This window comes from Phyllostomus discolor, chromosome 5, assembly GCF_004126475.2.
Source record: "Phyllostomus discolor isolate MPI-MPIP mPhyDis1 chromosome 5, mPhyDis1.pri.v3, whole genome shotgun sequence".
Taxonomy (NCBI): Eukaryota; Metazoa; Chordata; class Mammalia; order Chiroptera; family Phyllostomidae; genus Phyllostomus; species Phyllostomus discolor.
Window position 1 is genome coordinate 13,138,162 of NC_040907.2, and position 19,863 is coordinate 13,158,024.

A 19,863-nucleotide genomic window follows, 5' to 3' on the forward strand; every position below is an offset into this window, starting at 1 on the left:
CCAGGGTCCCAGTCAGATAGGGAGTTGGGCAGTACCGGTCCCCACCCTACTCTGGACAGAGGGCTCTGGACAACACACTGCCACCATCTCCTCCCTGCATGGTCTGCTGAGGGCTCCTGGACTGTCTTCAGAGACAAAGGTGTACGGCTGGAGATACAGCAAGGGCCCCCCGCCCCCCGCCAGCCCAGCCCCTTCTGTGGGCTCCCAGGAGTGGGCAACGGATCCAGCCTCACCTGCATCTTTTCAATCATCTCAAACAGATCTGTGTTCTGCAACAGAGATCAGGAGAGCGTAAGTCAGTCTGTAGGTGGTCCAGCTGATCCTGCTGAGCCCCCAAGGAGTCTGCACCCACCCATCTGTCCTGGTCCCCCTGGCTCTGACCAACCGTCTTGGGCCCATCAGCCCAGAGCCTGGGCCCCTGCAGGATAGCCCACCCAACTCAGTCCCTTTCCCCAAAGGAGGAGGCTGGTGCCTCAGACAGAGATGTGACCCTTAGGGAGAGACATATGCCCCTCATGTCACTATAGGGTTGGCAGTGCCAGGTTCAGCTCATGCACCCCTCAAAAGAGCCCCAGATCCAGCTGGGACCCTCAGAAGGGTCTCTGTTTCCACCCCCCCCCACCCCCACCCCCCAAGCAGTATGGGCTGTTGGAGAAGAGGAGGCTGGGATATCCCACTGGCCTACACACACAAGGAAGTCCACACACCCACCCCCACCCCTCACAGACAGCCTCTCTGAGGCCAGCCAGGGCACATGCAGGGTTAATCAGGCATCTGCCAGCTGCCTTGGCAGCTTCAGCCTCTCCAGCGCCAACTCCCTGTGAGCCTTCCTGGAAGACGGCATCCTTGATGGCTGGCTGGGGGGGGGGGGGGGGGGGGCTGGGCGGGGGGTTGGGGGGGCTGGGCCTGGGAAGCCCCCAGAGTCTCCAGGATGATGCCCCTCCCCCAGCCCCTCCCGGATCCTGCAGCCCAGCAGGGGCATCACCTGAGCTCACACAGATGTGCTATGGGGTTGTGCACCAGGAAGCACATACGCTTTTCTCTCTCTTGCTCAAACACACACGCACGGGCCTACACACCGATATTTAAACAGTCTCGCTGTACCAAAGAAAGCAAACACACACAAACCCACAGGGTCTGTGCACACCAGTTCTTAGACTTAAAGCTATACACTACCCCACAAACACCCATGTTGGTGTCCCAAGTTACACAACAGCACACCCACTCACACATACACAGGTCCGTGTACAAGACCCACACACACAAATGCCAACCCTCCCCTGGGCAGATCTGCACACCAGTAATGGCACACGGAGCTACACAAACACCAAGAAGCCACTCTCACGCCTGCGTGTGGGGGACATGGTGACAGGCACTTGCAGCTACAGGCAGGCATGTTCGTGGAAACTTAACTACAGAGTCCCACTCCCACGTGCCCTCCCCACTGGAGCCACACACCCTGTGTCGTATCAGACACGACAGACTTGCTCCCACAGCACTACGTGAGTTCTGAGGAAAAGGAAAAGCACGCAGCAGCTGCGGAGCAGTTAATCACCAAGGGTGAGGGACACAGGTCTGAACCGCACACCCACGTGAGCACATACCACCTATCTCTCTCTCTCTCCCACACACACAACCACACACACACCACACACAGACACACAGAGCTCTGTTAAAAATCACGAGACACAAACACCCCATGTGTACACTCTGAGGCTTGACCGCAGGGGTAAAACCCACCCCATGAAATGCACCAGAGGAAGCCATGGGAGACGCTGACCCGTGGTCACCTATGGCCACACCCAGCATTTCTGAGCTTGGACAATACAATTCCACAGGCAGCTACAGCAGAAACCAGACACACACCTGCAGACCAGGTAGACAAACATGCCTGTCAACCCGATGCCCTGCACAACAGCAGCATCAGCACCTACACTCACACCACCTCAGCCCAGCGGGGTGCCAGCATGACAGTGATGGGGCGCACTGATGTTCCCCAGAGGACCCTGCTCAGGATGACCGATCGTGGCCAGAAACAATGCACTAGGAGTCACAATAAACACAGCCACATAAATACTGACACATGGTACTGTCACCCAGAGTGTACACACAGCGACAAGTGACACCCACAGTTACAGTCTTATGGGCAGCAGACACGCTGACACATGAGAGGCTGTGAACCAAGTGGCCCAGAGCATCACCCAAAGTTACACTGTGACATTCAGACCACCCTAAAGGGAACAGGGGATGGACGAAATGGCCCCGAGGCTAGTTCTCATACACACAGTCACTGTAGCCCAGAGCCACAGTACCACCAGGGCACCCTGTTTTGCGGACAGCGGCAGAAAGAGCCCAAGACCCGGGACCCTAAGGCAGGGGTGTGCCCTGTGGCCGCTGTGGCAGGGTGTCAGCCCAGAAGCTAACACACCCTCCATGACGGAGCCTCGCACACGCGCCCTGGCTAGGGCAGAGCCTGCCGGGCTCCGAGGAAGTCGGGCTGACCCAGAGGCTCACACGGAGCCCCTCCACCAGGCCACCTTGCCCCGGTCCTCACCTGCCAGGCGGCCCCAGTGGGCAGCGAACCCCTCCGCGCACGGCCGGGGGGCGCCAGAGACCTCATCTGCGCCATCCTGAGCCCGGCCCGGCCCCAGCACCCGTCCCGGCGGCGCCTCAGCTGGTCCGGCTGGCTCTGGCCCGCGCGCGCCCCGGCCCGGGCCCCGCGGCGCAGAGCTCCGCGTTCGGGCTCCGGCTGCCGGCAGCGCGCTGCCTGCGCTGGGCTCGCCGGGTGGCCGGGCCCGGAGGGGGCGGGGCGCCAGGTACGGGCCGCGCGGGGCCGGGGCGGGGCTACGGAGATCCGGGGCGGGGTCACATGAGGCCCCGCCCCCGCAGCGGCCGGACCCGCGGTCTCTGGACACTGCGCCTGCGCGCACTTGGTGGAGCGCTTAAAGACTTCAGTGCACCAAACTCTCTGGCACACCCCCAAGCGCGACCCCACCCCACCTCTATCTTCCCAGACTTCGGGTACCTCAAGTCAGGGCCTCTGGGGTGGGGTTCTTGGGACCCGCTGTGAAGCCAGGCAAGATAAGGAGAGGGTTACATTGGAGACAGGAGGCTTTTCTTGAGTACCTGCATAATGTTGGACCCTTAGCAAATCTCATCTTCTCCCCACAACCCAGGAGGTACTAGTGTCATCCCCACTTTACAGAAGAGAAAACTGATTCCAAGGTGTGAAGTGTCACACTCAAGATCACACAGCCAGGAAAGGCAGACCTAGGAATCCAGGGAAAGTCCGGGGGCTTCTCGCCCCTCCCTGCCTTCCTGTTCCCTAATGCCTGACAGTGGCTGGCCTGTCCTCTCCCTTCCTCAGGGCCCATGCTATACCTGGTTCTAACTACCCCCACCTCTGTCTTAATTGCCCCTGACCCCAGAGGAGAAAACCACAGTGCCTGGAGAGGGGCTGCCAAGGCCTGCATGGAGCAGACTTCTGGACACATGGGTTCTAGCTCTGGTCTTCCTACAACCTGCTGAGTGAACTTGAGTGAGTTCCTGCCATCTCTGTAGCCCTCAGTTTCCCCATCTGTAACATATAAGGCCTCTGCAGGTCCTTCCAGCTGACCCTGCATCGTGTCCACCATTGTACAGTGTGGACAGGGCTGGGGCCTCAGCACCCCTTTCCCACACAAATTCTGGGAAAATGGCAATTGCTTCCTGAGCTGTGGCCGAGCCAACACCAGCTACTTTGGAGCCTGCAGGAGCAGGGCTGCCCACCAGCCCAGTGCCCAGCCTCTCTTCATCCTGAAGGAGCTGCTGGCAGCTGCCCACCACCGTCCGTCTCCAGGGCCCAGGACTCCTGGAAGGAAGGCACTGCGCCTTCCTCTCCCCGAGATCTGGACCTGGGTCAGGTTGGAGCCCAGGGAGCCGGCGGGAACTCCAGAGATGTGTGTTCCAGACACGGTGTAGCTTTGTTTTTAATAATTAACAGCAGCAAATATTGATTTATGCAGGCACTTCCAGGCCTGAGCGCTTCCTGGCACCCATCAAAAAGCAGCCAGAGAAACGTCCATTCCCACACTGGGAGGAGGTGAGACCTGCCTGTATCGCCGGAGAGGCCTATGTGCCAGGCAGAGTGCAGGGGTGCGCCCGTGTGCACGCAGCTGTGTGTGTGTGTGACTGAGACTGGGTGTGCTGTGTGTACCTGGACATCCTGGGTATGTGTGCTTGTGCCTATGTATCTGTACATGCTTACATGTGTACATGTGCAAGCTTCTGAATACATGTGCAGACATGTGATTGTGTCCATGTACATGAATGTGGGCAGACTGTGTACGTACCTCTGCAGATTCCCGAATCCCCAAGTGAAGACACCCCCGTGATGGGGCAGGGTAGGAGGGTCCTGGCTATCTCGAGTGTGGCTCCCCGGTGAGGAGAGTCCCTCCTGGGTGCTCTGTCCTACCCTGAGAACATAGTTTGCTGATAATAGTTCAGCTTCCTGATTTCTACTTTCCAAAGTTACTTTCAAGGTCGTCACTCAATGGCAGGCTGCAAGGTGGGTAGAGAAGGAACTGTCCCCTCTATTTTATGGATGAGGAAATGGAGGCCCAGGGCAGGGGTGTGCCCACTGCCACAGAGACCATAGACGCTGTGACCGTGTGCAGGGTCCGGGGTGCGAGGGGAGGGCGTGGCAAACGAGTCACAGGCCTGGTTCCCTCAGCTCCACCACTGGTTCGCTGGGACCCAGACGAATCCTCAATCTCTCTGGACCCCGGTCAAAGGAGGAGGATCCACAGACTGTGTCCTGATTCTGGGGTGGGGGTAGGCGGTCAGGAGCCTACAGTCTGGGCCGTGCTGGCACAGTCGGAGGCTTCTAGACAGACTGGACGGAGGCCAGGACGCCCAAGGGGAGGCATCTCAGAGCTAATCCAAGGAGGCCAGCCCCAGGCTGTGCGAGCCTGCAGGACTCGGGGCGAGGGGCTGTTCCGACCCTCCTTCTCCTGATGGGCAGACTGAGGCCCAGGGAGGAGAAGCTATGGTCCAGGGGCGCTCAGCCCTGGGTGAGAACCCAGGCCCCTGCCAGATGCTTGCTCACGACCCCAGCTGCCATCGAGTCCCTCCCTTCCTGCCAAGCCCCAGGATCTATATGGCCCGTCTTGGGCTATTGCCCAGGCACAGAGAGCAAGAAAGGGTCCCCTGATACTGTCCATGGGATCCGCACTTGGGACCCCTTGGAGGTGCTGGTCCCTCACAAGGACACCATTCCTTGGCCATCTGTCCTCCCCGCCTAGGAGAGACACATGGCCCTTGTTCTACGCCAGAACACTAGGAGAGGAGTTTGGCAGATCCTGCCTCTGCTATTTCCTGGCTGTATGACCCTGGGAAAACTACCTCACCTCTCTGAGCATCTCATCTGGACCCCGTCTGGAGAATACCTACCACCTGGGGTTTCATGAAAGGACCGAGAGGCATGATGTCTGTGGACATGCTTTAGAAGCTGTGAAGCGTACTGCAGAAGTGAGGATTCACGACCCTCTGTGTTAGAGAGGCCACGAGACCAGCGCTCCGGTCAGACAGCCTTGGGTCCAGCCTTGACCCCATAATATCCTGCCTGTGTGTCTTTGAACAAGTAACTGAGCCTCTCCAAACCTCGATTTTCTAATCTGTAAAATGAGACTAATCATAGTGGCTAGCACTTACAATTCGAGGATGAAATGAGATACTGTATTTAAAGCATTAAGCCCCCACGTGGCCCACAGATCATTTCAACCAATGCTAGCAGGTATTACCAGTATGTGACTCTCTGCATATGTTTTTAATCATTTCTCTCTAAACTGGACAGTGACCCCTTGAAGGCAGGGTCTGGGTCTAGTTGGTTTCTGGCCGCTCGGTACCCAGCACAGTCTGACACAAATCAGGCACTGGGTGAACATTTGATTTTGATGATAACGACAACAATGGCCTCATTTATAGGGCTTTTCCCCTGTGCCAGATAGTGAGCGTGGAATGCTTTATGGGCCCTTTTCCACCGAATCCTCACAAGGGCCGCATGACAGGGGCAATGCCACCACACCTGGTGTGCAGATGAGGAAATGGACGGCAGTGTCAATGACAAAGGTCATGGAGAACAGCCGGGGCCAGTTTATTCCCAGCTGCCCCGCCCCCAGCCCAAGCAGCACTCCAGACCCCAGTCCAAGTTCTGAGACTAGACCAAGCCCACCCAGGGCTGAGCAGCGGTGGCCTGAATGTTCTACCTCCTGCCCAGGAGTCATTCTCAGGTGTGTCTTGGCCCTGGGGGTCTCCACACCCGGGGCGGGGGGGGGGGGGGGCGGACACTTACCTTCGGGTGGAGGGAAGCAGCGGGCGGGGAGGCCGAGTCCACTCGCGGCAGGTCTAGCGCCTGAGGGAAGCGAGGGTTCTGCCCATCACTCCTCCTGGAAGCGAAGAAGAGCCTGAGGTCAGGGAGAGCCCCGAGCTGGGAGACTTGTGAACTTTGGGAGAGTCAGCCTCAGAGCTGGGGGACTTGAGGGGAGGCAGATTTCACGCAGGAGTGGGTGCTGGGGTCCCCAGGAGGAGGCGCTTCCTGAGCAGGGCAGCTAAACAGGCTCTCCTTCCCCAGAGGTCGGAGACGTGAGCAGGTCTCTCCCAAGCTCCCCATCAGGCCTCCCTCGCACGTACTTCGGCCAAGAGGATGCCCACCGCCCATTCTGAAGATGGGTAGACTGAGGCAGGGGCAGCGAGGGCTGCTCTTGATGGCTGAGCCCTGAGCTCTGGATTCAGCGGAGTGCCCCAGGCAGTGTGGACCCCTCCCCAAGCCTTCAGGGAGATGGCAGCCTTTGGGCTGAGCGGCCGCTGGGCTACTGCTTCCGTTGATGGTAACAATACCTGACACTCATTGAGCCTACTGTGTGCCAGGCCTGAGGGCACAGACCCCTCACCACACTGGTCACCCCACTTGACAGAGAAGGACCCAGAGGCGCACAGAGGCCAGAGAGCTGGCTGGCGGCAGCGCCAGCGTCGGAGCCAGGCCTAACCGACTCTGGGCCCGGATTCTCTGCCCGCACCCACACCCCTCCCGGAGGAGAGGGAACAGGTCTAGCCAGGGTGAAGTCAGCTCCTGCCACCCTAGAAAGCCTGCTGAGGAGGCCACCTCCAGGGTCAGGGAGAGGAGGTGCCCCATGGTTCCTGGGACCCAGGGAGCCCAGGGCTGGGGAGCAGGCCTGGCTTCCGCTGGCTGCCGAGGGCCACCCTGACGTGGCTGTACCCCCGCCCAGGTCCCAGCCACTGAGAGGATGAGTCACGCAGGCTGCCAGAGGATCCTCAGCAGCCCACAGCTGCTTGAGTCGGGTGAGGCTGGGGCTGCCTCGCCTCCAGGGGGCACGAGCCGCAGGAACCGGGCCCGGGGAGGAGGCCCTGAGGAAGCCCTGAGCCCCGCTGCGGACTCACCTCTCAGCCCAGCCACCCCAGTGGGAGAAGCGGCCCGGAGAAGCCGCCCTCAGCCCGGCTGCACACACCTCTGCACCTCCTGGGCGTGCACCTTAAAAGGAAGGTCCTGGCCCAAAAGGATGGCTATGGTGACAGTGGCACCTCCAGGCTGTGGCATCAGTGTGGGGGAGGTATCCCCAGGTACTTACCTCCTGGGGGACCTTAAGGGACACACTCCTCTCAGCCTCAGTTTCCCAAAAAATCCATCATAGAGCCTGGGCAGCTACTAGTTATTCACTCAATACATTCTTTGATGGTCATTCATTCACGGTAAGCTCCAGCTCCCCCAGGTTGGGATCTCGTTAGGTATTTGTTGAATAGGTAGGTGAATGACTCAATGGAGGTTGGCAGTAGGGAGGCATTGAAGGTTTGTGACCAAGGGAACAGCCTAAACACGGTTTCCCGCAGACAGCAAGGAGCAGTGACGCGGGGAGAGGCCGGAGACAAGAGGCTAGAGAGAGGCCTGTAGCAACAGTCCAGGCAAATTCCACTGGGTCCCCCACGGGGACTCCTCGATGAGACCTACTGTGTGCGGTAACTGTGCCAAGTACATTATACCCTCGCTACGGTGCCAGAAGGCTGGCATTATTTACTCCCGTTTGTACAGGTGGGAGAAGATGAGGCTCAGCAAGGTGAAGCCACTTCCCCTAGCGAGTGGGTAGCAAAGCCAGAATGTAAAGCTCTGGCCATTGACTGGACAGGCCCAGGGCCAGTGGGATGGAGAGCAGAGGCTGCCCGGGGGCCAGGAAGTCCTGGGCTTGGAGCCCAGGGGAGGCTGGGCCACTGTCTGGGTGTGGCCCTGGCTGTGGAGTGGAGGCTGTTGCCCATGATGGAGATGGAGCTATTGGAGTAGTGTTCTTCTGTCTGTCCCCGTCAGGCCCCCAGGCTGAAAGAGTAGCCACCACAGGTCAGCCTGGCAGCAGCTCCCTAACAGGCTCCCCCCGCTTCCAGAACGCTCTCAGGGTCAGCCTCCCCGTGCCCAGGCGCCCGTCTCTCTCAGGACTTTGCACACGGGCCCAGCACCACGCAGGCGTCTGAAGACCCAGGACCCGACCTCTCCAGGCCCTCGGCTCTCCAGTTCTCGGCTGGCCAGCCCTGCTCCTTACAGGAAATGCCATCCCCCACCCCACCCAGGCAAGTCCACCTAAAAGGTCATGCTTTGAGGTTCTAAAGGCCCAGGGAAGGGAAGGAATCCAGGATGAGGACAGAGCAGGAAATCATAGGCTCTGGGCCCTGGGCACGTCGTCATCCTGGCCCTGGGGGATGGCAGGCTGTAGTCACGAGAACCACCAGCACCACCGACCTGTGCCTCACATGACCTAGTTTAACCCTCAGAGCTCCCCCCTGAGACAGGTGCTCGGAAGGAGCAGACTTTGCACACGAGGAGACTGAGGTGCATAGAGGTACATCAGCTTGCCCAAGGTCATCCAGTTCAGGAGGGAGAGCGGGGCTTTGAACCCAGATGTGTCACTCTGGGGCCCAAGGACTGCACAGCATGGGCGGCCAGCCCTGTGGACGCAGCCGTCACCCTGGACAGGCAGCCAGCACAGAGGTAGAACGCGCCACAAGCGGGCTCGGCTCCAGCGGCTTCCCTGGTATTGACTCAGCTAATCCTCATCTTTCAGAGGCGGGAACGAGGACACAGAGAGGTTAAGTGATCTGTCCACGGTCATACTGACAGTACGTGTAAGCGACATAAGGAGGATTTGCAACCCCGACCCTCCAGGTCCAGAGGCTGTACCTGGACGCTATACTGTCTCTTAGTCAATAGCAATTTCTCAGTAAGTACTTCTGAAGGAATGAACAAACACAGCCCCTCACCTCCCTCCGACCCTTCTAGCCTCCTCGGATGCCTTCTCCTCCTCCTCCTCCTCCTCCTACCTTCCTCACCTCTCACCGTCTCTTCTCCGCCCTCCTAGCCCATCCCTCCCTCCCCTGCTACCTCTGGCCTCTGCAGACCTCCCCCAACTTGGTCATTCTCCTTCCTCTTCATGACCCTCTCCGTCTCTCCCTCTCTCTCCTATCCCGTCCTTGACTCCTCCTGGTCTCCACCATTCCATTCACATGAGGTTTCCAAGCCTCTACCCCTCCCCACTTCTCCGACAGCCTCCCGGATGCTCTGGCACGGCCCAGCTTAAAATGCTTTGCATTCTTCCAGCACTCGCAGCCGCAGCCGCGGCCCTGGAAGGTGCCTGGAGCACGCCTCCCCCACCAGGACCACAGCCTCGCGGCCGCACGGCCCTCAGCAGCCGCCACAGCCGCTTCGTGAGGTTGGACTGTTATCAGCCTTTTCCCCAACAGGACAACTGAGGTTCCGGGAGGTTAACTGACAAGCCCGAGGGCATACCAGAGAAAGGGCAGTGCCAAGGTCTGACTCCAGCCCAAGGTTCTTCTGCTACACACGTCACGGCTGCCCTCAACCCAGGCCCTCGGTCCTGCTGCGTAGCCTTGGCCCCCAGTGGCCTCCCCATCGCAGCTCCTGGCTCCCGCAGACCCTGCCAAGCATCTTCCCTAGGTCCAGATTAATCCTGCCCTGTTTGGCCTGGACATGTGCCTACAGGTACAGAGGACACCTGGACACAGAAAAAGGTGGTGGCCAGAGAGGAGGTGACTTGCTCAAGGTCAAAGAGAAAGCTGGAGCCAGCGTGGAGTTGGGGCCAAACATATTCCAGGGTCACCTTCAGGCCCTCGGATGCGTGGCCAGCAGCCAGCTGGCCCCAGCTCCGCACCCCACCCCCACCCCAGCACCCACCTCTCCCAGGGCAAGGGTACAGCAGGGGTGTGGGGGCAGGGCCAGCGGCTCAGCTCCTGAGTGGGATGGGCCAGGCAGGAAGCTGCCGCCGACAGCTCCCAGGTTTCTTGGCAACTGTCACTGCGCCTCCTCCCCCTCTCTTATCTCCCCATCAAGGTAACAATAATAATCGCACCATCGTGAGTACAGCTCTTTGTACTTTTCAAAAGCCCTATTTATCTTATCATAAGCCCTATGGAGCCGGAGATAAGGCAGTCGCTAGAATCCCCCATTCCCATAGGGGTAAACTGAGGCTCAGAGAGGCTAAACCACCACTCTCAAGGACACCCAGCAAGGTCAGGGCAGACCGGGGATTAGAACCTGGGCCTTCCATCAGTCCAGAGCTCTAGATGCCACCCTGGGGTGGGGGCATCTCAGGGAGTTCCCACACTCAGCAAGTCACAGATCAGACCCAGACACGGTGGGGGAGAGAGGGGAGGCAGGTGAGACCGAGGGCAGGTGGCCAGAGGCCTCCCTGGGTTGCTTCCCACCTGCTGATCAGCCAGAGAGTTGGGAGAAGATCCTGTCTCTTTCTCTCATCTGCCAAATGCGAGAGGACACAGCCACCCCCTGAGGTGGCTGCGAGCCACGGAGCAGAGGGAGCGCTCCAGAAGCGACTGCGGTTGTGACGGCCACATCAAGCCGCTCTCCTGGAGCACCTTGCCCTCTCTGGACACCAGAGACCCTGTGCCAAGAAATCTAGAAATCACAGCACTGGACGGAGATGTCCAGGGGTGCTGGCTGCCGCTGACTCTCCCGGGCTCACCCCCACACACGCGCAGCCCCTTCCCATCCTGCCCCAGCCGCCTCGCCCTGGCCCGGGCTGCAGGCGGTTTTCCCAGCAAGGCGCACGGTTCCACACTGCCGAGCCTCTGCCCCGGGGGGTCCCTCTGCCGGGCTCCCTTGCTTTCTTTTCTGCCTCATGAACTATTCATGTCTGAAAATTCCATTCAAACAGGTGGAACGTGGTGGCCAGCACGGGTGACATCGGGCCACCAAGGCAGGAAGCCTGTGATGGCGAGCAGGAGAGCTGGATGGGGTGCTGGACAGCACTCACACAAGCTGGGGGCCAGGCTCGGGGGGTCGGGAGGGCAGAGGATGGGCTCACCAGCCGGGGAAGGTAAAGCGGAGAAGGACATGGGGGGCACTAGCCCAGGACAGCAGGCTGAGGGGTCCAGACCAGACCAGCGCTGGGCACCGGAGGGCCATGAGACCAACTGGTTCTACCAACCCGATGATTCACGGAGCGGGGAGGAGAGGAGCAGGGGCCTTAAAGTGAGCAGAGGGTGCAGAGGGCTGCTCCTAGAGACCCTACACCCCTGAGAGAGGCCCCTCTGGGTGGCGCTGGGGAGCTCCCCGTGTCTCCCAGGCACGGCGTCAGCTCTGAGCGGATGCCGATCTCCTGAAACCAGAGCCTGGAGCCTCCCTGGACCTGCCCCTTCCCAGGGGCCACAGAGGCCCATTGTCTCCAGAGCGTAAGCCTCTGGCACTGCCTCCCTGCTTGCCCCTGGCCCTGCCAAGGTGCCAGGGCAGGTGGCCAGGGGCAGCCCCGTAAGTGAATTTTTGAAGCTAGGCCCAGGAAGTCTGGGCCCTCCTCTCAGGCCCACGGAGAGGGAGAGGGGTGGGACACAGGCATGGCCACCCTTGGCTCTCTTTTCCAGGCACCTTTGACCTCTCCCGGGACTGAGGAGGGACTGAGGGGGCAGGGGGGCCAAGCACTGTCATGTCATGTAAGCTGTTACAACAACTCTGACGGAGGGCTGATCTTCTCTCCACCCCATTTCAGAGACAAGGAAGCGGGGGCGCAGTGAGCTTGCAGGATGGGCCCGGTCTCACAGCCACTGAGGGGCAGGGCTGGCAGGGTCCCCCTGGGGTGGAGGAGAGGGCCTCCGGCTCCAGGCTGGGCAGAGGGGTGAGCTGGAAGGTGGCACGTGCCGCGCGCCCCTCCCCGCCCCGACACTGAGCTGGCTGTGCGCCGAGACACCCGGATCCCGGAGCTGGGCCAGGCAGCGGCCTCCTGAGCAAACAACAGGTTGGCAGCCCCGAAAGGAGGTCATGGGACTGGCCCCCACCCAGAGGCACAGCACCTGGGGACCGGGCCTCCCGTCCACCTGCTCCCTGCCCAGGTGGCCTGAGCCAGGCTGTGGCCTAAGTCTGACCCTCTCTGCCTCCCAGGGGACAGACTCCTCCCCGCCCTGGGGACAGGGGGTGGGGGAGCAGGGACACAGAGATGACCTAGCCATTAGATGACCTGGCTATTACCCCTGCTCGGGTAATAACATCTGTTTACCCAGCCGGGTGCTTGACAGTTTACAAACTGTGCTCCCTCTAGACCCTCTCAGCAGCCTTCCAAGGAACCTAAGTCAGATAACGCTATCTCCATTCTACTCAGAAGAAAACTGAAGCCGGTGATTTGCCCAAGGTACCACACCTGAAGTTCAAACCCAGCTGCTCTACCCCGGCCACATCAGCACAGGGCAACCCCCAGTGATGGGCCTGGAACACGCTGCCCACCTTACAGCTCGTGTGCAAGGATCTTCCTAGGACACACACACACACACACACACACACAGGTCTTACCCCCACCTATGCCCCACCCCCCTCACTAACCTATTGTCCTTCCCCCACCTTGCAGCCAGGGGTCTCCCCCTCTGAACTCCACGCATTCCTTCACTCGCTCCATCGTCCACCCACTCCCCCGTGCGCCCTTCATTCCTGCGCTCAGTCGTGCATGCAGGACACATGGCCTGATGCCTGCTCTGGGCTGGGCAGTGGGGCTGGGTGTTGGCATCAGTGCCAGGGGAGTCGGGCCTCCCCCACCTCAAGGCAAAAGCCCCAGTGGCAGGGGCCCAGACTGTTTTCCCGATGCTCCTGGCACGCCGTGGGCCACACTGCTCAGACCCTGACCCCTCTGAGGACGAGGCCTTGTTTGCTCCACCCCCTCCCTCCCTCCCTCCCTAGCCCGTGGTTTTGCCGCCTCACGGGCCCCAGGCCAGGCTGGCGAGCCGAAGTTCTGCCAGACCAAGGTGGACCTCCCTTGCAGAGGAACAGGGTCACCATCTCCTAACCAAAGGCGATGAGGAAAAGCCCTGGGACTCTGACTGGCTGGCGCCAAGGTCTGGTTCGGACACTCTGCAGGAGGGCGAACGGGAGGAGGAGAAGCTGGGAGCCGCATCAGCCAAGGACTGGTGGGAACAGGAACCCCAGAGGGCCCACTGTGCCTGGTGGGGGCCGTGGGGGGAGCCTCAGCTTCCTCATCTGCAAATGGGACAGTAACGCCTACTTTCCGTAGGGCTGTTGTGCAGAATAAATTAGGCCGCACGCGCCCCCTGGCTAGCCAGAGCCGGGCGCAGTCACGCGCTGCACAATGCCGTCTCGGTCAGTGACGCACCGCATATAGGAACGATGGTGGCCCCATACCATTATGATGGAGCTGAGAAATTCCTGTCACCTAGTGACGTCGTCGCAGCTCGGATGTGGCAGCATGACATTGCTCACATATTTGTGGTGATGCCGGTGCAAACAGGCCTGCCGTCCTGCCAGCGGCATGAGAGTCCAGCTCATAGTCGTGCCGGATGACACAGCACACCAGGTGGTGACGATAAGTGGCTGTCCCCGGTTTATGCCCTTGCTACACTATGCTTTGAGACATTCCCGTCGAGTCCTCTTCCTACCGACCTACTGACCCAAGTCAGTCGGCTGTGAATGGTGTGCCATGTCCTGCACCTCGTGCTGACCACATCTCTCGACTGCGTCATTTTCTCTTTGTTTGATTTAATCTCACATCATCCTAAACATTTTGTGTCACCCATGTGTGCAGGGTTTATAAAGTCTCCGGGACTGTCCTGTGACGTCCTGGGGCTTCCCATGCACGCACCCCTCACCCGCCGACTCCCCAAAGCAGCGTCCAGGCCTGCAGGCCCCACCACGGCCAGAGCCCTACACAGGTGCTCCTTTGTTTATCTTTTGTGCTGCATTTTCCCTTGACCTTTTCTGTGTTTAGGTATCTCTAGATAACGCAAATGCTCGCCGCTGGGTCACAGTTGCCTACAGTACTCAGTGCAGTAACACACTGTATGGGTCTGCGGCCCGGGAGCAGTAGGCTGGGCCGTGGAGCCCGGCTGTATACGAGGCTCTACTGTTTACACTTGTGAAAGTGGCCTCTGTGATGTTTGCACAATGACGAAAGCACCTAATGATGCATTTCTCAGAAAATATCCCTGTTGGTAAGTGGCACGTGGCTGTACGCAGGAGGTGTTCAGTAAATTATAGGCTCCTGCCTGGAAAGGTGCAACATCAGAGGTGTGAGCTCTGGAGCCAGGCTGCCGAAGTTTGTATGCTGGCTCTGCCCCCTCACAGCTGTGTGACCTTGGGCAAGTTAGTTAACCTCTCGGAGCCCAGGTTTCCTCATCGATACAATGGGATAGCAATGCCTGCCTCCAAGGGTTGTCCTGAGGACTAAATGAGCTGATACAGTATGTATGCACATTAACCCAGAGCTCTTCCTGGCCTTCCCTGCTCTCTTCCTTTCTCTCTTCCCTTCTCTGCAGGTGGCTAGGGACTGAGGCAGGACTCCGGTGAAAACTGTGAGAAGGTGGAAGGGAGGACAACACGAGAATCAACGTGACAGAGCTGCCCGAGAGTAAAGCCACCTGCCCTGTAAGGCTCTCGGCTCCCTGGCATGCAGAGGTGGCAGCACACTCAGAGACGGAGCCGGAGAGACACTAAGGTGTACAGACAGGAGGGGTCCAGGGAGCATAGGCTTGACCGGATGCCCTCCCAGGAGCCTTCCGCCCCTGGAACCTATGCCTCTTGTCGACTCTAGGGTCCCCGTGGTGGAGGACAGAGGCTTGGACGGTTCCCACTGTTGTGCGGAAAGGGGCTTCCCAGGATTGGCCGGGGGCACGCAGACTGCTGCGGCTGCAGGGTCGTTTGGCCGCCCCTGTGGGAGAGGAAGGCGCGCCCTGGCCCAGCAGCTCCAGCCCCAGACAGTGAACCTCCAGGGGTCCTCACAGAGACGCGCGAAAATGTGCGAACGAGGAACATGCGTGCACCAGGGGACGCAACGGTTAAACCTGTGAGCCACCCCCAACGCTCATTCAAAGGAGGCTGGTTCCACACATCACGGCGCACGCAAACCACGAAACACCACGCAGCGATGACAAAGGAGGTCTCAGTCCTGACGGAAACAGGGGTTTGAGGCATCGTGGTGAGGTGAAAAAAGCAAGTCGTGCAACGAAACTCTCACTTGTAAAAATTTAAAATTGCATGTAGAAGTCCACATGGCTTACCCCTGGGAAGCAGGGCCCTGAGGAACTTCTGCCTTCTACAGGATGGACTTTTCTGCATTGTTTGAATTTTTACAATGAGCACTTGTTGTTTTTGTGCTCAGGAAAGAAAAATTAAAGATTTTTTAAAAGGGAACATTTACTATGACTCAGCTCTCAGAGTACGTGACTCCTTTACCTCTCTGAGTTGTCGTGAGAAGGAGTTATTGTTCTTCACTCCTTATTTCAAGGAGGACATGCTGACACTGGGGAGGCTGAACGACACGGCTACAGCCCCCCAGCCAGGAGTGACAGAGCGGGGCTGTAGCCCCCGTCTGGCTGACCCTGAAGCCCACGCTTCTTCCCTGCTACATTAGGCAACCTGTGCTAAGGGTCAAAAAAGAGAGAAGGTGGGAGACAAGCAGCCCGGGAGGCTGGGCGCAGGGCACAGCCGTCACATCCTGAGAGCTGGGCCAGCTGAGGTGATGCCCCTGCAAGGGCAGGGCTGTCTGCCTCATTTGCAAATGCAAATGCAGGCTCTGCTCTGGGCCTCCGCTCCACGCCCTGAGCTGCCCCAGGCTAGCAGCCTGGCAGGTGACCAGCCCCACCCTTGGCACTGCCCCCCAAGGCCACGGGGTCAGTAGGCAGGTGGGCACGCACTGGGGCTCCAAACAACTTTCCATGTTGATCAACCTGTTTCCGGAAGGATCTGGCACTGAAAGTCACTGGCCACCTTCTCGGGGAGAGCCTGGAAAGAGGAGGGGCACAGCGGAACGGGCTGAGTCCGGATGGGCCAGTGACCAGATCTAGAAGTCAGATGGACCTGAGTTCAAAGCCCACCTCTAGAGCTGTGTGGCCTGAGACAAGTCGATTCACCTCTCTGAGCCTCCGCGTCCTCAGCTGTGAAGCGGTGTTGCTAAGTCTTCCCTGCAGCTTGCCAGGAGAGTTCGATGAGAACATGCGAGCGGAAGCACTCCCTGAGCCGGAAGCCTCCTTCCACTCCCAGGGGAGAGTTAAACAATATGCGAGTGTCTGTGCAAATGCGAACAGAGGTCGCTCCTGGCTGGAGCGGAGCAGGGGCCCTGCCCCACAGAAACAGCAAACGCCCGACCCTTTGCTGACAGCCGGCCCCAGGTTTTCTGCACTCTGCCCGGCGGCGACAGAGGGTGTGTGCCTCTGTGGGTGAAGATGCGGATGGGGGGCCCGGCAGGAACGTGAAATGTGGGTGGGAGAGAAAGCTCGTGTCTGAGGCATGTGTGGGTGGGTGAGCATGTGTTACCTACCACATCATCCACCTGCCTGAGAGCCCCCCCGTGGCTTCCCGTGGCAAGAAGGATGGAGCCTCACGTGGCTCGTGAGGCCCCGGGTTGTCTGTCCCACCTCCGGGCCTCTGTGCACACCTCGCCCTCTGCCTGTTACACTCTCCCTTGGCCCCCTGCCCCCCATTACACCTAAGGCGCTGCCCCGCCCCAGACTGGGCCAGGCCGCCCCCGTTCTGACCGGCTTTCCCAAAAGCCTGTGTTGGGCCAACCTCGATTCGTCAGTTTGTTCTGCACACGTGCGGGTGTGATCATCAGATCACCGAAAGGATCTCGCACCAGAAATGGAGTGTCTTGTGGTGAGGACCAGACCTGGCCTGTCAGGGGCCTGGCCCACAGCCGATGCCCGGCCATGGTCTGCTGCCTGAGCGACCATGTGGGTATGTAACCCCACACTCATGACAAAGCTGTCCACTCGGGAGTCCAGCCTACGAGTGTGAGTGGGGAAGTGTGTGTGTACGTGTGTGTGAAAGAGAGACAGGGAGAGCAGGTACCGGCATCTTCTCCAGAACCTCTGGCCCCGTGGGAGGGCTGGGTCTGGGAACGGCTGACACGCTCTGTGGCCGCTGCCCGGCTGGCTAGGGGGAGAGGGAGGGCAGGCAGGCGTTGTCCCTCCCCCCAGGCCCCTCAGAAAATAGTCAGGTCCAGGGTCTCTGTGCCAGACTCCAACACGCCTCTGGACAAGGGGGCCGGCCAGGTGGGTGCAGGCTGGCCCCCTTCCTCTGCTCTGCCGTGGGGTCCCCTCCCCTCACCAGCTCAGAGGCCCAGCGCGGCAGCCAGTCTCGCCCGAGGCCCCACCCAAGCTGGTCCTGGGCCGGACCACGATGCCCGCCCCGCCCCCGCCCCCAGGCCTGCCCTGGGGGCGGCCGTCCCTGATCTGTGAGAGGGTAGGCCTCCAACCTCCCTGCCTGCACAGCCACCTCCCACCAGCTGCCCAGCAGTGACCTGGAATGTTCCAGAACTGGGGTGGGAGAAAGGAATCTTGTTCCCACCTCCAGGCCTTTATACTTACTCTGCCCTCTGCCTGGACCACCCTTCCCACAGCCTCGGAGAGGCCCTCCTGACACCCTTCGCCAAGGCAGGGCCCCTCCCACCCACCTTCTCGCTCGCTGCCCATGACCCGTCTGGACCTGCCCTTTGCAGTTTTGCATCTGTCCCTGCACTGGAAGGGACCGTGCGTGACAAGACCAGGGACCACATCCATGAGACTCACTGCTGTGTCCCCAGTTCTTAGACACCACCTGGCACATGGTAGGGACTCGATAAACACTTATTGGATGAACACATGGCCGATGGAGCCTTGAAAGAACCCCACGAGGTGAATGCTGTCCTGTTTACGGGCATGGAGACTGAGGCTCACAGAGGCAAAGCCTCTGGTCCAAAGTCACGCGGCAAACAGTATGACCTGGTCAAGATCAGAAACCATCTGACTCAACTAGAATCCTAACACCTCAGAGTGTTTTGCAGCCAGTCTTCCCATTTCGCAGCAGGAAAATGGGCCTCAGAGAGCGACGTTTCCCCGGGTCCCCTGGTCTGAAATGCTCCTCCCCTCCGGCAGCACACGGTCTGCGGCGGCCAGGCTGCCGCGGGGTCAGACCAGCCCGTCAGCAGCACCTCCTCACTCCCCTCGCTCGCCCTGCGGTGGGAACGGCTCATACTCCCTGCTGCACAAAGGGGGAGACTGCTGCCACCTCCCAGCCAGGGGAGGTGCACCCCAAGGTCACCCAGCCAAAACTCGGCACGAGCCTGGTCTGCTGCAAAGTCGGTGTTCTCAGGGCCAGTGTCAAGGTCAGTGCCCAAGGCCAGAAAGCATGGTCACATGTAAGCAGTTCTTACCCCCAGGTAGGGCTGAGTCTGCACACCGAATAATTCTGTCCCCACTACGGGGCCTGACACCTAAGATGGGCCGGATCGCTGTGACCGCTGGCGTCGCTCTGCGCCAGGCCCTGGGTTTCCAGGGGGGTCCAACCTTGTGGCGCCTCCGGGCCGCACTGGGAGAAGAGGAGTTGTCTTGGGCTGCACATTAAATACACTGTGACACAGAATCACAAAAAAAGCCTGATCGTGTTCTAAGTAAATTTACAGTTTTGTGTTGGGCCACGTTCACCGCCATCCTGGGCTGCATGTGGCCCGAGGCTGCAGGTTGGACACCCCTGTGACCTTGGCATGAAATGAGGCCCAGATAGCCTCGTCTATGAGCCACAGCGATCTACCGGCTGGTGCTTCTATCGCCCTCATCTACAGGTGAAGAGACCAAGACCCAGAGGAGTGAACCCACACTGCACACGGCACTGGCCTGGCAGAGAGTGAGGAAAACTGAAGCTGGCATTTGAACTCAGGTCTGCCAGGAAGCGGAACCCACACACTTCCATGTGCCACCCACACAAAGGGGCCTGAGCCGGAGCACCTCCAGGATGCAGGGGCAAGCAGGGCCTACCGGGCTGGGAACCTCAGGGCTGCGAGAGACCTGGAGGGCCATCGGCGCCTCTTCGCTGTGCCAAGCCGGGGGGTGGGAGGGGGCAGTAGGGGAAACTGCCCAGAGTGGGAGACTCACTGCCCAAGATCGCACAAGGAAATAGTGGTGGTCCCAGGACCAAAGCCCACCTGGAGGGGATCCTGTGTTTTCTGCTTAAGCTAGAGGGGTGTTTTCCTGGAAGAGGGGGCCCTCTCTGGTCTTGGGTCTCTCCCTGGAGTCCTCCCCCACCAACCCCGCACCAAGGATGTGGCAGCTCTGGCCCACAGGAAGACAGAAACAAATAAGGAGCTTCAAGGCCTACAAGGGCTGAGGGGAAAGAGAATGAAAAGGAGCGAAGGCGGGGATGAGTGGCTGTTCAGACTGGAAATAGCAGACTTGGGGAGATGCTATGTAATCCCCATCCTTATCCCACTGAAGGGCCACTGTGGGGGGGCAGGAGACCCAGGGGGTGCACCTCGGCTCAGGCAGCTGGTTCCAAGTAAGGAAGAACTTTTTATACCCATCTGAGCTGCCCAGCGATGGAAGGGGCTACCT

The 19,863-nt window shown here is 59.7% G+C and overlaps 1 protein-coding gene across 15 annotated transcripts in view; it reads right to left on the reverse strand.

Annotated features, from left to right (window-relative positions):
- The window catches only part of LOC114496104 (RAP1 GTPase activating protein), a 62,565-nt gene that overhangs the window by 22,489 nt on the left and 20,213 nt on the right, over nucleotides 1-19,863 (reverse strand). For all 15 annotated transcript variants that reach the window (XR_004903092.1, XR_003684590.2, XR_004903091.1 and 12 more), the window contains 2 exons: nucleotides 6,332-6,425; nucleotides 234-269 (listed from right to left, as the gene is read on the reverse strand). Coding sequence is in view for 12 of the 15 variants with exons in the window: in XM_036025480.1 (XP_035881373.1) it covers nucleotides 234-269; nucleotides 6,332-6,425 (130 nt within the window). In the remaining 3 variants the exon portion in view is untranslated. The remainder of the gene's footprint in view (nucleotides 1-233; nucleotides 270-6,331; nucleotides 6,426-19,863) is intronic.